The sequence below is a fragment of the Chiloscyllium punctatum genome, chromosome 10, assembly GCF_047496795.1.
Source record: "Chiloscyllium punctatum isolate Juve2018m chromosome 10, sChiPun1.3, whole genome shotgun sequence".
Taxonomy (NCBI): Eukaryota; Metazoa; Chordata; class Chondrichthyes; order Orectolobiformes; family Hemiscylliidae; genus Chiloscyllium; species Chiloscyllium punctatum.
The window spans coordinates 69,471,172-69,490,857 of NC_092748.1; the positions used below are offsets into that span (position 1 = coordinate 69,471,172).

General features: G+C 40.5%; 1 protein-coding gene across 4 annotated transcripts in view; it reads left to right on the forward strand.

Annotated features, from left to right (window-relative positions):
* tank (TRAF family member-associated NFKB activator) overlaps nt 1-18,629 on the forward strand; it is a 102,327-nt gene extending 83,698 nt beyond the window's left edge. For all 4 annotated transcript variants that reach the window (XM_072579451.1, XM_072579452.1, XM_072579449.1 and 1 more), the window contains one exon: nt 16,862-18,629. In XM_072579451.1, coding sequence (XP_072435552.1) covers nt 16,862-17,047 — 186 coding nt within the window. In that variant the 3' untranslated portion in view covers nt 17,048-18,629. The remainder of the gene's footprint in view (nt 1-16,861) is intronic.
* The last annotated feature ends 1,057 nt before the right edge of the window (nt 18,630-19,686 follow it).

Below are 19,686 nucleotides of genomic sequence, written 5' to 3' on the forward strand. Positions count from 1 at the left end.
TCTTGGTCTTGTCACATATCTAGCTGTTCGCGTTCTCCAGCTTCTTAAGTGGCTTTGCAACTATGGTTCTGTAATTGTTTTCAGTTTTTCATTTGATTTTTGACATACATAAAGACTTTATTCTTAATCTATAATGCAATCCAATTTGCTATTTTGTTTTTCCCATTACTTTACATATCTCATTATAAAATATGTTTGACCTTGGATCACTGCCATTTTGTTTCTGTTGGCAAGATACAAATGATTTTGGAAAAGGGTTTAAAATTTATGCCTGATAACGTCAACTATGTAAAAATCAAGAAGTAGTGCGTAATATGTAAGTAAAAGAAAAACATTAGCTCTTAAAATGGAAGAATATTTAAGCTTTATAAATGTGTTCTGTGATGCTTTCACATCATGTTTGCACTTACCCATCTTACCCACTTAGCTGTCCATTATATTTGCTTCCTGACCCCCTCTACAAAATAACTGGAGTTGTTCTTCATAGCTCTATCCCCCTCAATGTTTCACTTCTCCAACCCCCTACTCCTGCCATCAGTGTAACTTTCCTCTTCATCTCTCTCTTGTTTACTGCCCAGCAGTGATAGCCAATCACACTTTCCCTGTGGTCCTTACGATTTGTCATGCATTAACCCGTCCTAAATTACACTCATTTTTCTTGTCATGGCCACAATGAGAGATCCACAATCCCGGCAGTGAAACCTTCCATGAGTTCCACTTATATGTTGTTTAAGCCCTTGCTGTAGATGAACTTAAAATAATTGAAGGATAGCAAGCATCTCACTTATTTTTAGTTTTCTGCTTGAAGGTAGTTTCAACTCCTAGTATTGTGTTTTCCATCACTGGTAAGGCATAGAGTTGGGTCTTGAATCCTCCCCAGCCAGAACAGAAATCAAACTCTCTGCTGTTGGCACCAGTCATATGTACACTTTGTATCCAACTGGCCTCATAGGTGTCAGAGTTTACATATATGTTGTTGTCCAGGGCTATGAATAGTGTTAGATGCTCTAATTTACTTTCCATCATAAAGCTAGAGGAATTTCTCCCGCCCTTACTGCCTGCCATTGGCATATATTGGAAGGGATTACAGATTGATCAGCCTGTTTTGCTCACGTTTATGAATGGATTTTCCTTTGCCATCAAAGTCTTGGAATGAGACTTGAACCCTGAGCCTCTAGCTCAGTCACTATCTAATGTAGCACAAGACCTTATCTTAGTTCACTGTAACTGGAATTTCCCAAGGGATCATCTCGCATTGAATGGATTAAGCCTCTGTCCCTTAAAGTGGATCATATAAATAACAATTGCTGTGGAACTACTTCATTAGGAGCTTCTGTTAATAGGCAAAGGTTTGAGAGTTGAAGGCTTAATAAACCTCTTTCTCCTCCTTATCTTACTAGTCTATCTCTACCGAAAGCACCATGATTGTCTTCTCATCAACGCTCTTTTTTTCCCTGCAACTGTTTTGCACACCTACTGCTCTCATTTTGGCACTCATGCCTTTGCATACGTTTCTCACTGCAACCAACTTCTGAAAAAGCATTGGTCATGTTCTCAGTCTTGTTCCTCAAACCAGGTTTAAGTACTTTGTGATTTTTGTTTACCCCTGGATGTCCAAAGCACGACTCACCAATTTACCCTCATCTTTTCATGCTATCTTTGTACTTCCAGGTCACAGGCCTCCAGTCTGAAAAACAACCCTCCACCATCATCCTCTGTCTTCTACCTTTGAGCCAGTTCTGTATCCAAATGGCTAGTTCTCCCTTTATTCCATGAGATCTAAACTTGCTAATCAGTCTCCCATGGGGAACCTTGTCAAACATCTTACTGAAGTCCATATAGATCACGTCTACCGCTCTGCCCTCATCAATCCTCTTTGTTACTTCTTTAAAAAACTCAATCAAGTTTGTGAGACATGATCGGTGCTGGGTCCTCTACTTTTTGTCATTTACATAAATGATTTGGATGCAAGCATAAGAGGTGCAGTTAGTAAGTTTGCAGATGACACCAAAATTGGAGGTGTATTGAACAGCAAAGAGGGCTACCTCAGATTACAACAGGATCTTGATCAGATGGGCCACTGGGCTGAGAAGTGGCAGATGGAGTTTAATTCTGATAAATGCGAGGTGCTGCATTTTGGGAAAGCAAATCTTGGCAGGACTTATACACTTAATGGTAAGGTCCTGGGGAGTGTTGCTGAACAAAGACCTTGGAGTGTAGGTTCATAGCTCCTTGAAAGTGGAGTTACAGGTAGATAGGATAGTGAAGAAGGCGTTTGGTATGCTTTCCTTTATTGGTCAGAGTATTGAGTACAGGAGTTGGGAGGTCATGTTGCGGCTGTACAGGACATTGGTTAGGCCACTGTTGGAATATTGCATGCAATTCTGGTCTCCTTCCTATTGGAAAGATGTTGTGAAATTTGAAAGGGTTCAGAAAAGATTTACAAGGATGTTGCCAGGGTTGGAGGATCTGAGCTACAGGGAGAGGCTGAACAGGCTGGGGCTGTTTTCCCTGGAGCGTCTGAGGCTGAGGGGGTGACCTGATAGAGGTTTACAAAATTATGAGGGGCATAGATAGGGTAAACAAGAAAAGTCTTTTCCCTGGGTTGTGGGGGTCCAGAACTAGAGGGCATAGGTTTAGGGTGAGAGGGGAAAGATATAAAAGAGACCCAAGGGTCAACTTTTTCACGCAGAGGGTGGTACATGTATGGAAGAAGCTGCCAGAGGATGTGGTGGAGGCTGGTACAATTGCAATATTTAAGAGGCATTTGGGTGGGTATATGAATAGGAAGGGTTTGGAGGAATATGGGCCAGGTGCTGGCAGGTGGGACTCGATTGGGTTGGGATATCTGGTCGGCATGGACGGGTTGGACCAAAGGGTCTGTTTCCATGCTGTACATCTCTATGACTCTGTGACTGTATATCCCAAAAACACTCTTGTGCTACATTCATAACTGTGTCACTCTTTTTGTCTTCCATCATGCTAAAAGCGCAGGCATAAAGCCACTGCCATAATGCCAGGACTCAAAGACCCTCCCCCCGATAGCCTTGAATGGCCATATCCCATCTCCTGATGCAACTATTTGCACCGATCTTACCCAGCTTCTTATCAATGTTGACTCAGACCAACTCAGCTTTCCACAATCCTTCAGTTTTCTTCTATATCTCTGGAACATGAAAAGCGTTCCCTATTAACCCTAAATATCCAGAATTTTCTAACAGTAAAATTAAGATTAATTGAAATTAAAATGGAGAAATATACAAAATTCTAACTAATATTTTTCCTTAAAAATATGAATATTTACTGTTTCCCCGCAACTCCAATTGGAGGTGTAGCCTGCAGCCCCCTTTATGTCCCATGGCATATCACTGTCCAAAACAAAAGGCAGGTGAAGAGAAATAGAAAACAGACCAGAAATCAAACATTCCAACATCCTAGCGATTCTTTATTTTCTTTCCTAAATATTTTGTGTTTTCTTACTTCAAATTCATGTTCAAACTACACTGCCACACTTATGGAAAGAAGATGCTTAATTGGCAACCCATGATCTCCAAAACCTCTGATTGAACAGAACAAAATAAATAACTGCAGGTGGCACCTTAAACTCAAGCTATTAATTTCTGAATTTACAAAGTTGATTTTTATTTCCTTGCCTCCCTGTTTCTCAGTATTAATTGGGCATATCAGGAAGAAAATTGCAGCCAAAAAAAGTTGCCAACGTATTGCTGAAGGCCATTTCAAATTTCAGATGGGCCTCAATTTTGGTTTCAGGTGGGAGCCTTAGCTGCCAAAGTGTAACTAACTGATATTAAAATAAAGGCTTTACTGCACTGTTAAGACCTTGGCAATTGTGTTAGTCAACACATTGAAATTTAGAAGAATGAGAGGTGATCTCATTGAAGCATAGAGGATTCTTAAGGGATTTGACAGGATAAATCCTTGCCACACAGAACTGTGGAGGTAGAATCCTTGTGTACATTTAAGACTGACGTAGATTATTGATCAGAAAGGAAATCAAGGGTTATGGGGAAAAGGCAAGATATGAGGAATGCCAAATTAATCATTAACCTATTGACTTGTGTAGCAGGTTCGATGGGCCTACTCCTGCTCTTATTTCTTGTGGTCTTATTTGGGTGCTGCTCCCTCAAGTTGCTCGCAAAACACAGGTATTCTGCTTGAGAGACAGCCATAGGGTCATACAGCACAGATGGTCCAACTCATCTCCACCAACTAGACATCCAAATCTGACCTAGCCTCATTTGCCAGCATTTGGCGCATATCCCTGTAAACCCTTCCTACTCATATACCCATCCAGATGCTCCTTAAATGTTTTGTAATTGTCCCAGACTTCACCAGTTCCTCTGGCAGCTTGTTCCATGCATGCACCATCCTTTGTGTGAAAAAGTTACCCTTCAGGTCCTTTTTAAATCTTTTTCTCTCTCATCTTAACTCTATGCCCATTAGTTTTGGACTCCTCCACCCTAGGAAAAAGACTTTGGCAATTTACCCTATCCATGCCCCTCGATTTTATAAACCTCTGTAAGGTAACCCCTCCATCTCTGACACTCAAGGAGAAACAAGCCCCAGCCTATTCAGCCACTCCCTATAACTCAACTCCTAAACCCAGCAACATCCTTGTAAATCTTTTCTGCACTATCTCAAGTTTAACAACGTTCTTCCTGTAGAAGGGCGACTAGAATCATACGCAGTGTTCCAAAAGTAGCCCACCAATGTCCTGTAACAGCTGCAACATGACCTCCCAAGCCATTTGTAACTACTTATAGGATCATATGCTGCATTCAGGCAAGACTGGAAGCAGGTTTGCATGACTTTTCCTTAATTACTTTGGACATTTATGCCTAAAATTTGTTTTCTTTACTGTTAAAGAGCTGCTTCCCTGCCTTACCCAATTTTGCATACCCAACTGCAACATTGTCATTGTACAGGCTATGCTTAGTAAGATCCACTACAGTTTCTAGAACACTGATTTCCTACTGCCCAAAAACTGCAGAACTAAAGCTAACAGCTTGCTTTCCAAAATTAATTATTCAGGAAAATCTATTGAGCCTTCTGATACCACCTTCAGGTGGCTGGAGCATGCATAATACTTGCCTACTCGATCTCTGCCAGAAATCAAAATCACTTTGCCCATTGCTTAGTTAATGGCAGGTAGACTTTGAGGATAATGATTTTTTTGTTGCATCATCTTTACAAAACAGAACATTTCTGACCCCATAGGAAAAGCTATGAAGGCATTATTTGAATCAAACTGCAGCTTAATCAGTGTCGTCAAAAGCCAATTAAATTTGAATTCACTGCACCTCTCTGAGCATGACATCAATTACATTTTGTATTCTTAAAAACAACAGCTTTATGTTAGCCGCTGCATTATATAATGGCCCTTTGTTTATTCAAGTGTATAATTTGGCTTCTCATGAGCAGTCCAATGACATTTACTCAGATACAGAAACTGATCTCTCATGGTGTTGTGGTGCTGCAGCAATGTTTTGCTGTATATTTTGCAAGGTCCTTAATTAAAAGCAACAAAATAGTGGGAATAGGAAAAATTTATAGAAAAGGATAGAAAGGTGGTATTTGATAGCATTTCGTGGAGATTTTTGTGGTTAAGAGGACTTGAGTGTGTTTGCACTTTAGAAGAACAGGTCTGAGATACTGATATTGGCATTGTGAAAGTGGGCATCCTAAGCTGCAGTTGATGTACAGTTGATGTCTTGGAATTGAATGGTTTAGAGGAAGATTTAGATTGTGGAGGCATTTGGAGGGGTTTTGTGCATTTTTAAACTGGAAAAACAAATGTTTGTTTTGTGGCTTGTAATCTTGGGTTTGTGAGTATGGAGGTGGAATGGCATTCAGGGATTGAGTAGAACTGAATTTGAAACACTTGGCTTTTGCAGAACAGGATTCCTAATATGATTGAGAGTAAGGTGAGTGAAATTGTGATAGCTGAAATAAAAGTTCTTCTTGAACTTAGCAAAAATACAGTTCTGAGAGTAGTATTTGAAGAGGCCTGAAAACTATATTTCGCAGCTTTGTAGAGAGCATAGAACATAGAACATTACAGCACAGTACAGGCCCTTCGGCCCTCGATGTTGCACAGCCTGTCATACTAATCTGAAGCCCATCCCACCTACACTATTCCATGTACGTCCATATGCCTGTCCAATGACGACTTAAATGCACTTAAACTTGGCGAATCTACTACCGTTGCAGGCAAAGCATTCCATACCCTTATTACTCTCTGACATCTGTCTTATACCCATCTCCCCTCACTTTAAAGTTGTGTCTCCTTGTGTTTACTGTCCCCATACTTGGAAAAAGGCTCTCCCTGTCCACCCTATCTAACTCTCTGATTATCTTGTAAGTCTCTATTAAATCACCTCTCAACCTCCTTCTCTCTAACGATAACAGCCTCAAGGCCCTCAGCCTTTCCTCGTAAGACATTCCTTTCATACCAGGCAACATCCTAGTAAATCTCCTCTGCAACCTTTCCAAAGCTTCCACATCCTTCTTATAATGCGGTTACCAGAACTGTACACAGTACTGCAAGTGTGGCCGTACCAGAGTTTTGTATAGCTGCAGGATAACCTCCTGGTTCCGGAACTCAATCCCTCTATTAAGAAAGGCCAAGACACTGTATGCCTTCTTAACAACCTTGTCAATCTGGGTGGCAACTTTCAGGGATCTGTGTACATGGACACCGAGATCTCTGCTCATCTGCACTCCCAAGAATCTTACCATTAGCCCAGTACTTTGCATTCTGATTACTCCGTCCAAAGTGTATCACCTCACACTTGTCCACATTAAACTCCATTTTCCACCTCTCAGCCCAGCTCTGCATCCTATCTATGTCTCTCTGCAATTTACTACATTCTTTGTCACTATCCACAACTCCACCGACCATTGTGTTGTCCATAAATTTACTAACCCACCCTTCGAAGCCCTCATCCAGGTCATTTATAAAAATGACAAACAATAGTGGACCCAACACCGACCCTTGCGATACGCCGCTAGTAACTGGACACCAAGATGAACATGTTCCATCAACTGCAACTCCCTGTTTTCTTTCAGCAAGCCAATTACTGATCCAAACTGCTATGTCTCCCACAATCCCATTCCTCCGCATTTTGTACAATAGCCTACTGTGGGGAACCTTATCGAACGCCTTGCTGAAATCCATGTACACCACATCAACCGGTTTACTCTCATCTACCTGTTTGGTCACTTTGTCAAAAAACTCAATAAGGTTCATTAGGCATGACCTACCCTTCACAAAACCATGCTGACTGTCCCTAATCAGATTATTCTTTTCTAGATAGTTATAAATCCTATCATTTATAACCTTTTCCAACACTTTACCAACAACTGAAGTGAGACTCACTGGTCTGTAATTACCAGGGTTGTCTCTACTAACCTTTTTGAACAAGGGAACCACATTTGCTATCCTCCAGTCCTCAGGCACTATTCCTGTAGACAATGATGATTTGAAGATCAATGCCAAAGGCTCGGCAATTTCTTCCCTTGCTTCCCAGAGGATCCTAGGATAGATCCCATCCGGCCCAGGGGACTTGTCTATTTTCACACTCTGCAGTATTTCTAATACCTCTTCCTTGTGAGCCTCAATCTCTTCTAGTCTAGATACAAGTATCTCTGTATCTTCCTCACCAACATTTTCATTTTCTATGGTAAACACTGTCGAAAAATATTTATTTGTGCTTCCCCTATCTCCTCTGACTCCACTCACAACTTCCCACTATTACCCTTGATTGGCCCTAATTTAACACTCATCATTCTTTTATTCCTGACATACCTATGAAAAGCCTTAGGGTTAACCCTGATCCTATCTGCCAACAGCTTCTCATGTCTCCTCCTGGCTCTTCTGAGTTCTCCTTTTTTTAGGTCTTTCCTGACTTCCTTGTTACCCTCAAGCGCCCTAACTGAGTTTTCACATTTTGTCCTAACATAAGCCGCCTTCTTCTTGACCAGGGATTCCACTTCCTTCATAAACCATGGCTCACGCGTTCGATATCTTCCTTCCTGCCTGACAGGTACATACTTATCTCGGACCCACAGGAGCTTTTCTTTGAATAAGCTCCACATTTTTAATGTGCTCATCCCCTGCAGTTTCCTTCCCCATTCTACGCTTCCTAAATCTTTCCGAATTGCATTGTAATTTCCCTTCCCTCAGCTGTAACTCTTGCTCGGTGGAGTACACCTAACCCTTTCCATCTCTAAAGTAAACCTGACAGAATTGCGATTGCTGAGTCCAAAGTGCTCACCTACTTCCAAATCTAACACCTGGCCAGGCTCGTTACCCAGTACTAAATCTAAAGTGGCTTCGCCCCTTGTTGGCCTGTCTACATACTGTGTCAGGAAGCCCTCCTGCACACACTGGACAAAAACTGACCCATCTATAGTACTCGTACTGTCGTGATCCCAGTCAATATCTCGATAGTTGAAGTCCCCCATGACAACTACCCTCCCTCTCTCACTCCTAGCGAGAATCATCTTTTGCTATCCTTTCCTCTACATCTCTGGGACTATTCAGAGGCCTATAGAAAACTCCCAGCATGGGAGTTCTCCTTTCCTGTTTCTAACCTCAGCCCATACTACCTCAGTTAACGAGTCCCCAAACATCCTTTCTACAACTGTAATATTGTCCCTGATCAACAATGCCACACCTCCCCCTCTTTTATCATCTTCTCTGTTCTTACTGAAGCATCTGAATCCTGGAACCTGCAACAGCAATTCTTGTCCCTGCTCTATCCATGTCTCTGTAATGGCCACAACATCAAAGTCCCAGGTACCAACCCACGCTGCCAGTTCATCCACTTTATTTCGGATGCTCCTTGCGTTGAAGTACACACACTTCAAACCAGGTTCTCGCTTGCCAGTGTCAGATACTTGATTTTGGAACTCCCTACTCTCATCCTCTTCTGTACCTGTCCTACAATTTTGGTTCCCATCCCCCTGCTGTATTAGCTTTAGCGAATTTCCCACCCAGGATATTGGTACCCCTCTGGTTTAGATGAAGACCATCCTGCTTGTAGAGGTCCCACCTACCCCAGAAAGAGCTCCAATTATCCAAAAACCCGAAACCCTCCCTCCTGCGCCATCCCTGTAGCCACGTGTTCAACTCCTTTCTCTCCCTATTCCTCACCTCACTAGCATGTGGCATGGTTAGCAAACCAGAGAAAACAACTCTGTTTGTCCTAGCTCTAAGCTTCCATCCTAGCTCCCTGAATATCTGCCTCAAGTCCCCATCTCTCTTCTGACCTGTGTCGTTGGTGCCAATGTGGACCACGACTTGGGGCTGCTTCGCTCTCCCCCTTAAGGATCCCAAAAACATGATCAGAGACATCACGGACCCTGCACCCAGGAGGCAACACACCAACCGTGAGTTTCTCTCGTCCCCACAGAACCTCCTATCTGTCCCCCTAACTATCGAGTCCCCAATAACTATTGCTCTGCTCCTCTTCCCCCTTCCCTTCTGAGCAGCAGGTCCCCCACTGCTTTCTCCTGGTAAGTCATCCCCCCAACAGTATCCAAAACGGTATACTTATTGTTGAGGGGAATGGCCACAGGGGATCCCTGCCTGCCGGTTCCCTTTCTGTCCCCTGTCACCCATCTGTCTTTTTCTTTTATCTGGGGAGTGACTACCTCTCTGTAAGTCCTGTCAATAACCCCCTCTGCCTCCCGAATGATCTGAAGTTCATCCAACTCCACCTCCAGTTCCCTAACATGGTTTTCGAGGAGCTGGTGTTGGGTGCACTTCTCACAGATGTAGTCAGCAGGGGCATTAGTGGTGACCCTTACCTCCCACATTCTGCAGGAGGAACATTCCACTGCCCTAAACTCCATTCCCACTATTCTAACTCCCGAAGTGACTATTTAAAAAAAAAGGATTAGGAAATAAACTAGTTACCTTACCTTGTCAATCTGGCTCCCACAGCTTTTTTTTTAGGTTAGAGGAGGAGGAGGATGGGTGGGAGACAGTACCCAAGTAGTGTCTCGGGTAACGCAACCACGCAAATATAAACTGTTCTACTTACCCTTCCCAGAAGTCCTTTGCTCGCTCCTCCCTCGCTGGCCTGAAGGTAAGAAGTTTAAATATACTTACCGGTCTTCCCAACAATCACCTTGCGCCAACGTTGCCTCCTCCTGGCTCCCGTCTCTCGCTGCTCCAAAGTATTGGTTTGTGCTGGAGAACTGAAGAGTAGCCTCTGTAATTTTCTTTAAAACAGAGACTGAGTTAACCTGGTAGTTGCAGGATAGTTTGTTTAATGTATATGGTAGGAAACCTATTAAAATCTTAATTTAAAGATGAAATTGCCAGTTATCTAGATAAATAACAAAGTTATAGGCAGTTAACGCTGATTTCAGAAGGGACCAACGTCACATCTCATTGTGAAGTGAGAATAACTCACATCCTGATAAGTCAGTATCTATCGTCTAAAAGGCACAGGTCAGGAGTGTGTTGGAATACTTTCTAATTGCCTGGGATAAGTGCAACTTCAACCCTCAAGAAGCTTGACGTCATCCAGGAGCAAAGCAGCTTGCTTGACTATACATTCATCTCGTGCCTTCAAGGTTTATTTCTTCCACCACCATAAAGCATTTCCAGCAGAGTGTACCATCTTCAAGATCCATTGAAATGTCTCACCATGGCTCCTTCTAAAACCACAATCTCTACCACCTAAAAGAACAAGAGCAGCAGATATGTATGATCACCAGCATTTGCGCAAGGTTCTCTCCAAGCCAAACACCATCCTGACTTGGAACTACATCACTTTTGCTTCAGTGTCACTTGGTCAAAATCCTGGAACACCCTCCCTAACTGCACTGTCTGTGTACCTGCACTACATGGAGATCAGTGATTCAAGAAGGCAGTTTACCACCACCTTGAGGACAGTTACAGTTGGCTAATAAATGCTGGCCCACCCAGTGATGCCAAATTCCCATGAATGAATAAAGCAAAAAGAATATGTGGATGTAATAGGCATGGTCATTGGAAGAAGCATAGAATATGTTGCCAGCTTGGATTTTTAGAATGGTCATTGGCAAGATAGTTCAGTGGAGATTGTTGGGGAAGCTTATGAGAAACTAACCTCAAAGCTGATTCAAAAACTGGTTTGGAGAGAGAAACTGCAGAACAGGGGCTGCAGGACTATTCACCGCAGTGGTTGGAAAAAGGTAGTATTATTCTAGCTTCAGTTCAGGGACTCTTTATGTTTGCCATGTGTATCAATAGAATGCTTAGAGTAGGGAAGAAACCCATTTAGCCTGTCATGCCTGTGCCTGTTATCTGCAAGAGCCATGCATCTTGTGCCACTAATCTGCCTTTTTCCCCACAACCCTACACATTTTTCCTCTTCAGGAATTATCCTGTTTGCATTTTAAAATAATGGTTTAATCTTCCACCACACTCTCAGACAGTGCATTCCAGATTGTAACAATTCACTTTGTATATAGTCCTCGAAGGAATGACCTTGAGGTTTGCAGCTAGAGCCAAAATGCAAATAACAGTCCATTCTTTCAAAGACCAACGTACTTTCCAATGGATTTATTAATGTTGCACAATATTAAGAAGGGAAAAAAAATGGTCAAAAAGTAGCAAGTGGAAATAATTGTCAGTCAGGATGAGGCAATGGATTTTGATCATGGGCAGCACAGTGGCTCGGTGGTTAGCACTGCAGCCTCACAGCGCCAGGGTCCCAGGTTCAATTCCAGCCTTGGGTGACTGTTTGTGTGGACTGTTTGCACATTCTCTCTGTGTCTGCATGGCTTTCCTCTGGGTGCTCTGGTTTCATCCTACAATCCAAAGATGTGCAGATCAGGTGGATTGGTCATGCTAAATAGTCCACAGTGTTAGGTGCATTTAGGCAAAGGGAGATGAGTCTGGGTGGGTTACTTTTCGAAGGGTTGGTGTGGACTTGTTGGGCCGAAGGGTCTGTTTCCACATTGTAGGGAATCTAATGTTTTTTATAAAACAAAATATTAATTGTACTCTGAAGTATGATTGATTGGTCCTGTGCAGCGTAGGGGGATTTGAGGGATCAGATTTAAAGAACATTGAAGGCAGAATTATAATGAAGATTGAAAATGATGAAAATGCTGTTGGGCTGTTTCACTATCCGTAGATTCTGCCTGACCAACTGAGTATTTGCAACCTTTTTTTTTAAAATTTAGATTCAGTTTCTACAGTATTTTACTTTTGTAGTTAATTCAAGCTTTTCTCATGAAGTCACGATGCTTGTTTACATAGATGATGTTAGTAGTTTAGTTCAGGATCTAATGTGCACTTTTCATTGTCTTGAATAAGAAGGTGGAATAATGGGTTCGGACTCTTGCTGCTATCTAGCCCTTTTATATCTAATGAGATGAGATATAAATGTTTCTCTCCCAGTTGTCCATTTATAACAATATTCTGATTATCTTCCATGGTGAGCTTTGGATGTTGTTTGTAAGGGATGTAGAACACTGACTTTCTTCATTTCTCTTCATAGTCTTAGTGTGCAGTGACCTTAGGATAAGAGGGTAGTAATAGTTCTCCTTCGTTGTTGAAGGTTATTGGGCCTGCCAAATATTAATTTCCTCTGCCTTTGTAAGATCCGGGGGAGTAAAAGCGTATGGTTTCTCAAAAAATAAAGCAGTTGTTGCTCATGTGCAGCAACACTTCATAACACCCGAGGTTTGGATTGATAAGTAGCAGGAAGCAGCTATGCTACACCAATTCTGGTCGATGACCATCTCCAACAAGGGATTGTAACTCCATCCTTCACCACTGTAACTTTGAACGGTTTTACTTTAGCTGAAAACCTCTACCTCAACATCAACTTGGAGGATTGGTGAGCACAAAGGTGTAACTTTCTGAGTTCAACATTGACCAGAAACTCAATTGGATTAGCCACACAAATACTCTGGCTACTAGCACAAATCAGAGGGTGGGTAATCTGTGCAAGTGGCTCACTTCCTAACTGCCTAGTCTTCAGTACCACTCTGACAGAAAGAATCATGAGGGGCATAGATAAGGTGAATGACCAGGGTCTTTTCCCTACATGGGAGAGTTCGAAACAAAAGGGGCATATTTTTAAGATGAGAGGTCAAAGAATTGAAAAGGGCATGAGAGGCAAAGTTTTTACACAGATTTGTGTATGGAATAAACTAAACAGAGAAATTGGTGGATGCAGGTACAGTTACAGCGTTTAAAAGCTATTTAGATAAGTTAATGAATAGGAAAGGTTTGGAGAGATGTGGGCTGACCTGGTTGGTGTGGAATAGATGGATTGAAGGATCTGTTTCCATGCTGTATGACTCTAAGTCAAGAGAGTGTGATGAAATACACTCCACTTGCTTGAGTGGGTACAACTGCAAGAATACTCAAGCATGATACCATCTGGGACATACGGTCTTCATGATTTCACATTCTTCATTGTCTGCACATCCACTCCCTCAACAATGGTTGCTGTGTATACTGTTGGCAAGATACATTGCAATAACTTGCCAAAACTGCTTCAATAGGACCTCCTAAACCTGCGATCTCTACCACCCGGGAAACTGAATTTGCAGCAGGGAACCAAAGATATTGGCTTCTGGCCCCTAAATTTTAATTGGAGGCATTTCTGCTCTGCCAATACCGGACTGGGATTTTTGTGTTGTGAGATTGACAGATCACAGTTGCAAACAATATTCTTGTTTCTGCCCATCAGTTCAACTTTTACACATCTACTTTAAACACATCTGGAACTGAGTTGCAGTACTTTGGGCATTAACTGCACTGTTCCCAATTTGCCAAAAACATATTGAATGTAATCTATTGTTCCAACAAACTGTGTTGCAAATTTAAAACATGGAGGATTGGTGAGCACAGCAGTGTAATTTAGGATGTTCAAGACTATTATTCCCTTTAGAGTGAATTCCAGGCCATAATGTTTCATAATAAATATGCATGTAATAACAAACAGAACTTTTAAAGAAAGTCTTGCATTTTCATTGAGATAAAAATGTGTTGTCCATAGGGTTTCTCAAATGCTCTAGCCCAAAGTCTGTTGTTTGCTATATAGACAGTACAGTATATTAATTCTTTTGCATCATGTTTATCACCGATGCTGTTGTAAGAGATTTAGCAAAAACAAATTACACTATTTCCTCTATTACTTAGAAGCCCTGTGGAGCTGTGAAACACACACACTCTATCACATTACTTGTTACTAATGCCTTTTTCTATTATCTCATTGGATTGTTCTTTTACTAGTTATCTGAGTATCTATTTTCAGTAGATGGCACCCTGCTTTGTACAGTGCAAAACTGTACAGAAGCAAATGAAGCAGCTGGTATGTAATTACATGTTATGAAGAAACATGTTATTTAAAAATATAAAACATGAATTGCTGCTAAGTTGCATAGAAAGGGGAGTATAAGGATCACTGATAAAAGTTACATTCTCAACAATTTCAGACATCAATAAAAATATGCGGTTTTTCATAACATTGTGATTTGTTCAGGCATCTTTGGTTTCACAACAATTAATAAAATTACATGAAGTAGGTATACTTACCCATCAGTGTCGAGAGTGTGATGCTGAAAGAACACAGCAGGTCAGGCAGCACCCGAGGAGCAGGAGAATCGACGTTTTGGGCATAAGCCCTTCATCAGGATTCCTAATGAAGAGCTATGTCTAAAACATCGATTGTTCTGCTCGTTGGATGCCACCTGACCTGCTGCACTTTTCCAGCACCCCACTCTCAACTCTGATCTCCAGCTTTTGCAGTCCTCACTTTCTCCTAGTATTTAACCACCATCAAATTTAGCTTTCTGTTTTTTGTGCTTTGAGTTTGCTAATGTATCATCTGAGCTACCTGTTTCAAAGTTCTCTACCCATTGTTGTGCATTAAGGAAAACAGAAAACCCATTTTTAGTAAAATGCTTATGTTGTTTAGATAAAAAAGAAGGTCGTCATATTACAGTAAGCTGTTGGATGTTATCAGGTAGGTGAACTGGAACTGTCGGCAAAAGTGCAACAGTCAGGCTATTTTTTGACTTATTCACGTCCTTCAAAATTTTAAATAATTACATTAAAGATTACTAAAGATGTACACATTTCCTTATGCCAATTCTTTTGGCCTGATAATGTTTAATATTTTAGTTCCATTGAGTTGATATAACTTACAAAAGATTTGATAGATATTTATTTAACTAGCTGATTATCTTGTCTTTTTCCTGAAAACACTAAACACCTACAGGAACACAATTCTTAGGAATCCTCCAGCGCCTCACCAAATGGCCATTGTTTGCAAGTTAGTTTTAAAGCAAGTGTTAGAATATTGTTCAATTACAAGAGCCAATGCATTGACATATATGAATTTCCTGCAGAAATTACTGGATAACAGGGTTTCGTGGTCAATCATGCCATTCCTAGACTTATTCATTTGAGCCGTTGTATTGGAGCTTAAATATAGATGTAGATAACAAAGCCACAATGGAAAAACTATTTGATGTTATACTTGCTGCAAGACTGTCTTTAAACCAGGCCATGTTTAATTTTGGAGTGTTATACTGACTTTAATTGAATGTGATTACAGGCAATATTGCATTGCCCACCTGTACCTCTTAAGTAGATGTATGGAGTGCTGCTTTTTGGCATTCTACTTGAGCGAGTTTATAACTTCCAATCAGTTCTTCTTGGTTGGTTTCAAAAGAAAAGGACCAGTATACCCAGAATTAGTTTGAGATATTATAGGGAAGTTTTTTTAAAAATGTCATCATGATGAGAAATTATGAAACCGCCACTGGTATAAAATGAAACAAAGCGCTGGCATTTCCTCCAGTAGCAGCCTGCACTGGCAGCTTTATACTGTTTTGGCACTGTGTGCACAAAATGTTGGTCTAGCACCAATGCCAAAGATAAGGTACAAAGACAGCTTAAGTCAGTGAACATTTATTAGTTTGCGATACAAAAAACTCTTATAAATTGCACCCTCCTGGGAGCAGTTGCAATCTGCGTTTTATATTCTGTCAAGTACAGTATTTAGCAAATACATATGTTTCAGTAGCTTTAGATAAATGTTCTGTCTGCACCTAAGCAGACTTAATGTGCAATTTACACCAACTGCTAGTTACATACATCAAGCAAAATGTTTATTAACAACAGGAAGTGGTGCTATTACACTTAAAATTAGGATATTAATATGCATTGATGCTGACCCAGCTATGCAGTTAGAATTCATGCACTCTGCTAAGTAACAGGATCGAAGAGTAGTTCAGATCAATATACCTAATTTATTACATGATTAGGACATTTTTTCTTTATTGTTCCCAGCAATGTGTAATATAAAGGAAAATGTATGCATACTAACTATGTTAAAATTTGTACAATCCATAGCTTTCTTAAATACTGAAATTATTACAAAATATGAAAATGTAGGCATGTACATGAAATGTATAAAATTTTCTCCAAAAATCTCTGGACTTTATGAAAAGTGAGAAAGTGCTTTACTGTCAAATAAAGTACTCTGTGCTTATTGAGCATTGTTTAACACAGATTAATAAGGGAATAACTTTAATCAATTTGAGAAGCTATCTTTTGGACGTACTATGTGCATTTATTGTTGTTGAGTCATTGTTTTAGAAAAACAATGCTGCAAAATGGGTATTTTGAGCTGATTTCCTATACAGTACTGAGGTAGATAAAAGGTTGATCAGAATATATTTTTTTCTAGACTGCCATAAGGGCTGATTATTCTGCTAAAGCTGTTGCATTATAATCTGACTTTTATAGACATATGGTGTGTTTTTCATTTACACAGCACGTTCACTAATGAAAAATGTCTACTCTCTCCTGCAGCCTGTGTGGTATCCATACCACAATAAAGAGGGTGAATTACTGCATCAAGCATCCAAAGACTCTGACCCGGACCTAAACTCCAAAACCTGTGAATTTTGTCAGGAAGTCTTCCCAGCAGGCACCAAAGCTAAGGAAGACTTCCTCAGGCATCTTAATTCACACTTTATTGCTAAAAATGGATTTTAATGCTTGTACATTTCCACAGTGAGATGAATCATAAAATTCCCTACAGTGTAGAAGCAGGTCATTCGGTCTGTCAAGTCCAACCCTCCGTAGACTGTCCCATCCTCGACAGAGTATCCCATCCAGACCCACCCCAGCCCTGTAACTCTGCATTTTCCATGGCTTGTCTGCACATCCCTGGACACTATGGGCAGTTTAGCATGGCCAAGCCATCTAACCTTCACATCTTTGGACTGTGGGAGGAAACCGGAGCAGCTAGAGGAAACCCACACAGATACTGAGTGAATGTGCAAACTCCACACAGACAGTCACCTGAGACTGGAAACGATTCTGGGACCCTGGCACCCTGGCACAGTGAGGAAGTAGTGCTAACCACTGAGCCTCTATACCACCCCTGAAGGAGCCTGCCATATGAACCTAACATGATTTGAAGATAGCAGTTGTTTGTGTGAAATTGTAATTATCAAAAGGATGTTTGTAAAGGCTAAAACAATAACATTTTTTGTTAAGTATGTTCAGTTGTTTACAAAGCATATCAAGTTAATAATTGTTTTCAGCATATGTACTAATGAAAGTTAATTTGAAGCCAATAATCCTATTGTAAGAGGGCCATTGTGTAAACTGGAATTTTATATTTTCTAATTGCAGTATTAAAAATGAACAGATCAGTGGAATTCTAGTATTTAAAAGCAAATGGATTGGATAGAATCATTGTTATAAACACTGCAATTGTCATACACTTATTCTGAAGAATTGTGTAAGGTTGCATCTTTCTTTGTTTTTACATGTGCTACAATTTCTGGTAACTTTTTATATTTTTTCACCTCGTATCAACACCAAAACATATCATTATTCCAGTTGAAGGTTTGGAGCACCAAGTAATGCTAACGTGTTTTTTTGTGCTTCAAATTTCCCAGCAAATAAGAATTAATCTTTTTAGTATTTCCAAATGCCTATAATATTTTAAGATAATAATATGAATTGTTTAAAATGTGACTAATTTTCCTCCAAAAAAAGCATTCAGACTGAGGTGCAAAAATATGTCATCTAACCCACATTGATCTCTTAATTTTTTATATTGTGCAATTTTTACTGTTCATTGGCTTTTTTTGTGGACTTAAAGTTGGATTCTTCATTAGCAATCAGTTTTAATTCCTTGACTACTGTGAAAATGTTGTCAGCTTAATATCCTGTCTATGTTCATTGGACATCATATAGGCTATCTCCATGTAGGTTATTTCAGTTGTCAATCTGGTTGCAGACAAATGTGTTCTATTCTTCTTGTGTATAATTACTTTTACATGTTGCAAAGTCATCTTTTAACAATAAGAAATCAAGAAAGTGATGCAGGTAAAATATTTTAACCATCATGGAATGTAAAATTAAGAATTTTGCAATTGAGTGCAAATCTTTTTTTTACTTAACTTCGATATCTTTGCATGGGCTTCTGCAAAATAAAGCAATATCCAAAATGGTTTTCTACCTGTACATATTTGGAGTGTTTAAATTACAAATAATAATCTTTTTATTCCTACTTGCTCCATTGAAAATGTTTGTAAGCTTGGACTGACATGAGAAATGAGGTTTTTTTAAATATTATGGTTGAACTTGGATGGCTATAGAGTTAAAAAGTATCAGCTGAGAGAAAAGAAAAACTTCATATTTCTTCTAAATTGGTTAAAAATGAAGTACAAATAACTGGAATTTTTGTGATAGTAATTTTTTCACTCCATTTGCAGCTTGGACATTCTGATGTATGTAACTCCTTCCTAATTGCCCCAAAGCCTGTTCATTATCTGCAAGACATAAGGCATAAGTCAGAAGTGTAAGGGAATATTCTCCATTTGTCTGAATGAGTACAGCTCCAACAGTGTTCAGGAAGTTGCCATCACCATCCAGGAGAGATCACCCCGGATACCACCCTCAACATTCACTCCCTGAATTACCAATACACAATGACATCAGTGAGTACTATTTAGAAGGTGCATTGTTGCAACTCACCATTACTGCTTCAACAGCATCTTGCAAGCCTGTGACCTCTACCACTGAGACAGGCAAGGGCAGCAGATGTGTAGTAACGCCTAGTAACATTTTCAAGTACTCCACTATGACATGTTGGAACTTTTTGTTTTAGATTAGATTACAGTGTGGAAACAGGCCCTTTGGCCCAACAAGTCCACACCGACCTGCCGAAGCACAACCCACCCTTACCCTTACATTTACCCCTTACCTAACACTACGAGTAATTTAGCATGGCCAATTCACCTGACCTGCACATCTTCAGACTGTGGGAGGAAACCGGAGCACCCAGAGGAAACCCACGCAGACACGGGGAGAACATGCAAACTCCACACAGTCAGTTGCCTGAGGCGGGAATTGAACCTGGGTCTCTTGCACTGTGAGGCAGCAGTGCTAACCAGTGCCAAAGGAACTATAGGTAGAATGTTTATCTCTGAGGTTAAGAGTGGAGGTAGGCCTACAAAATGAGAGGAATTTCTGTTTAAGGGTGGGATGAGTGTTTTTCTTGTTTTTTTTAGCTCATTCTATAAGGATGTGCAAGTAAGATGCCAGACTGGAGTGGAACGTGGGCAGCCTCTGGCTGCTATATTTAAAACACAACCCGACAACACTCCAGTCCAACA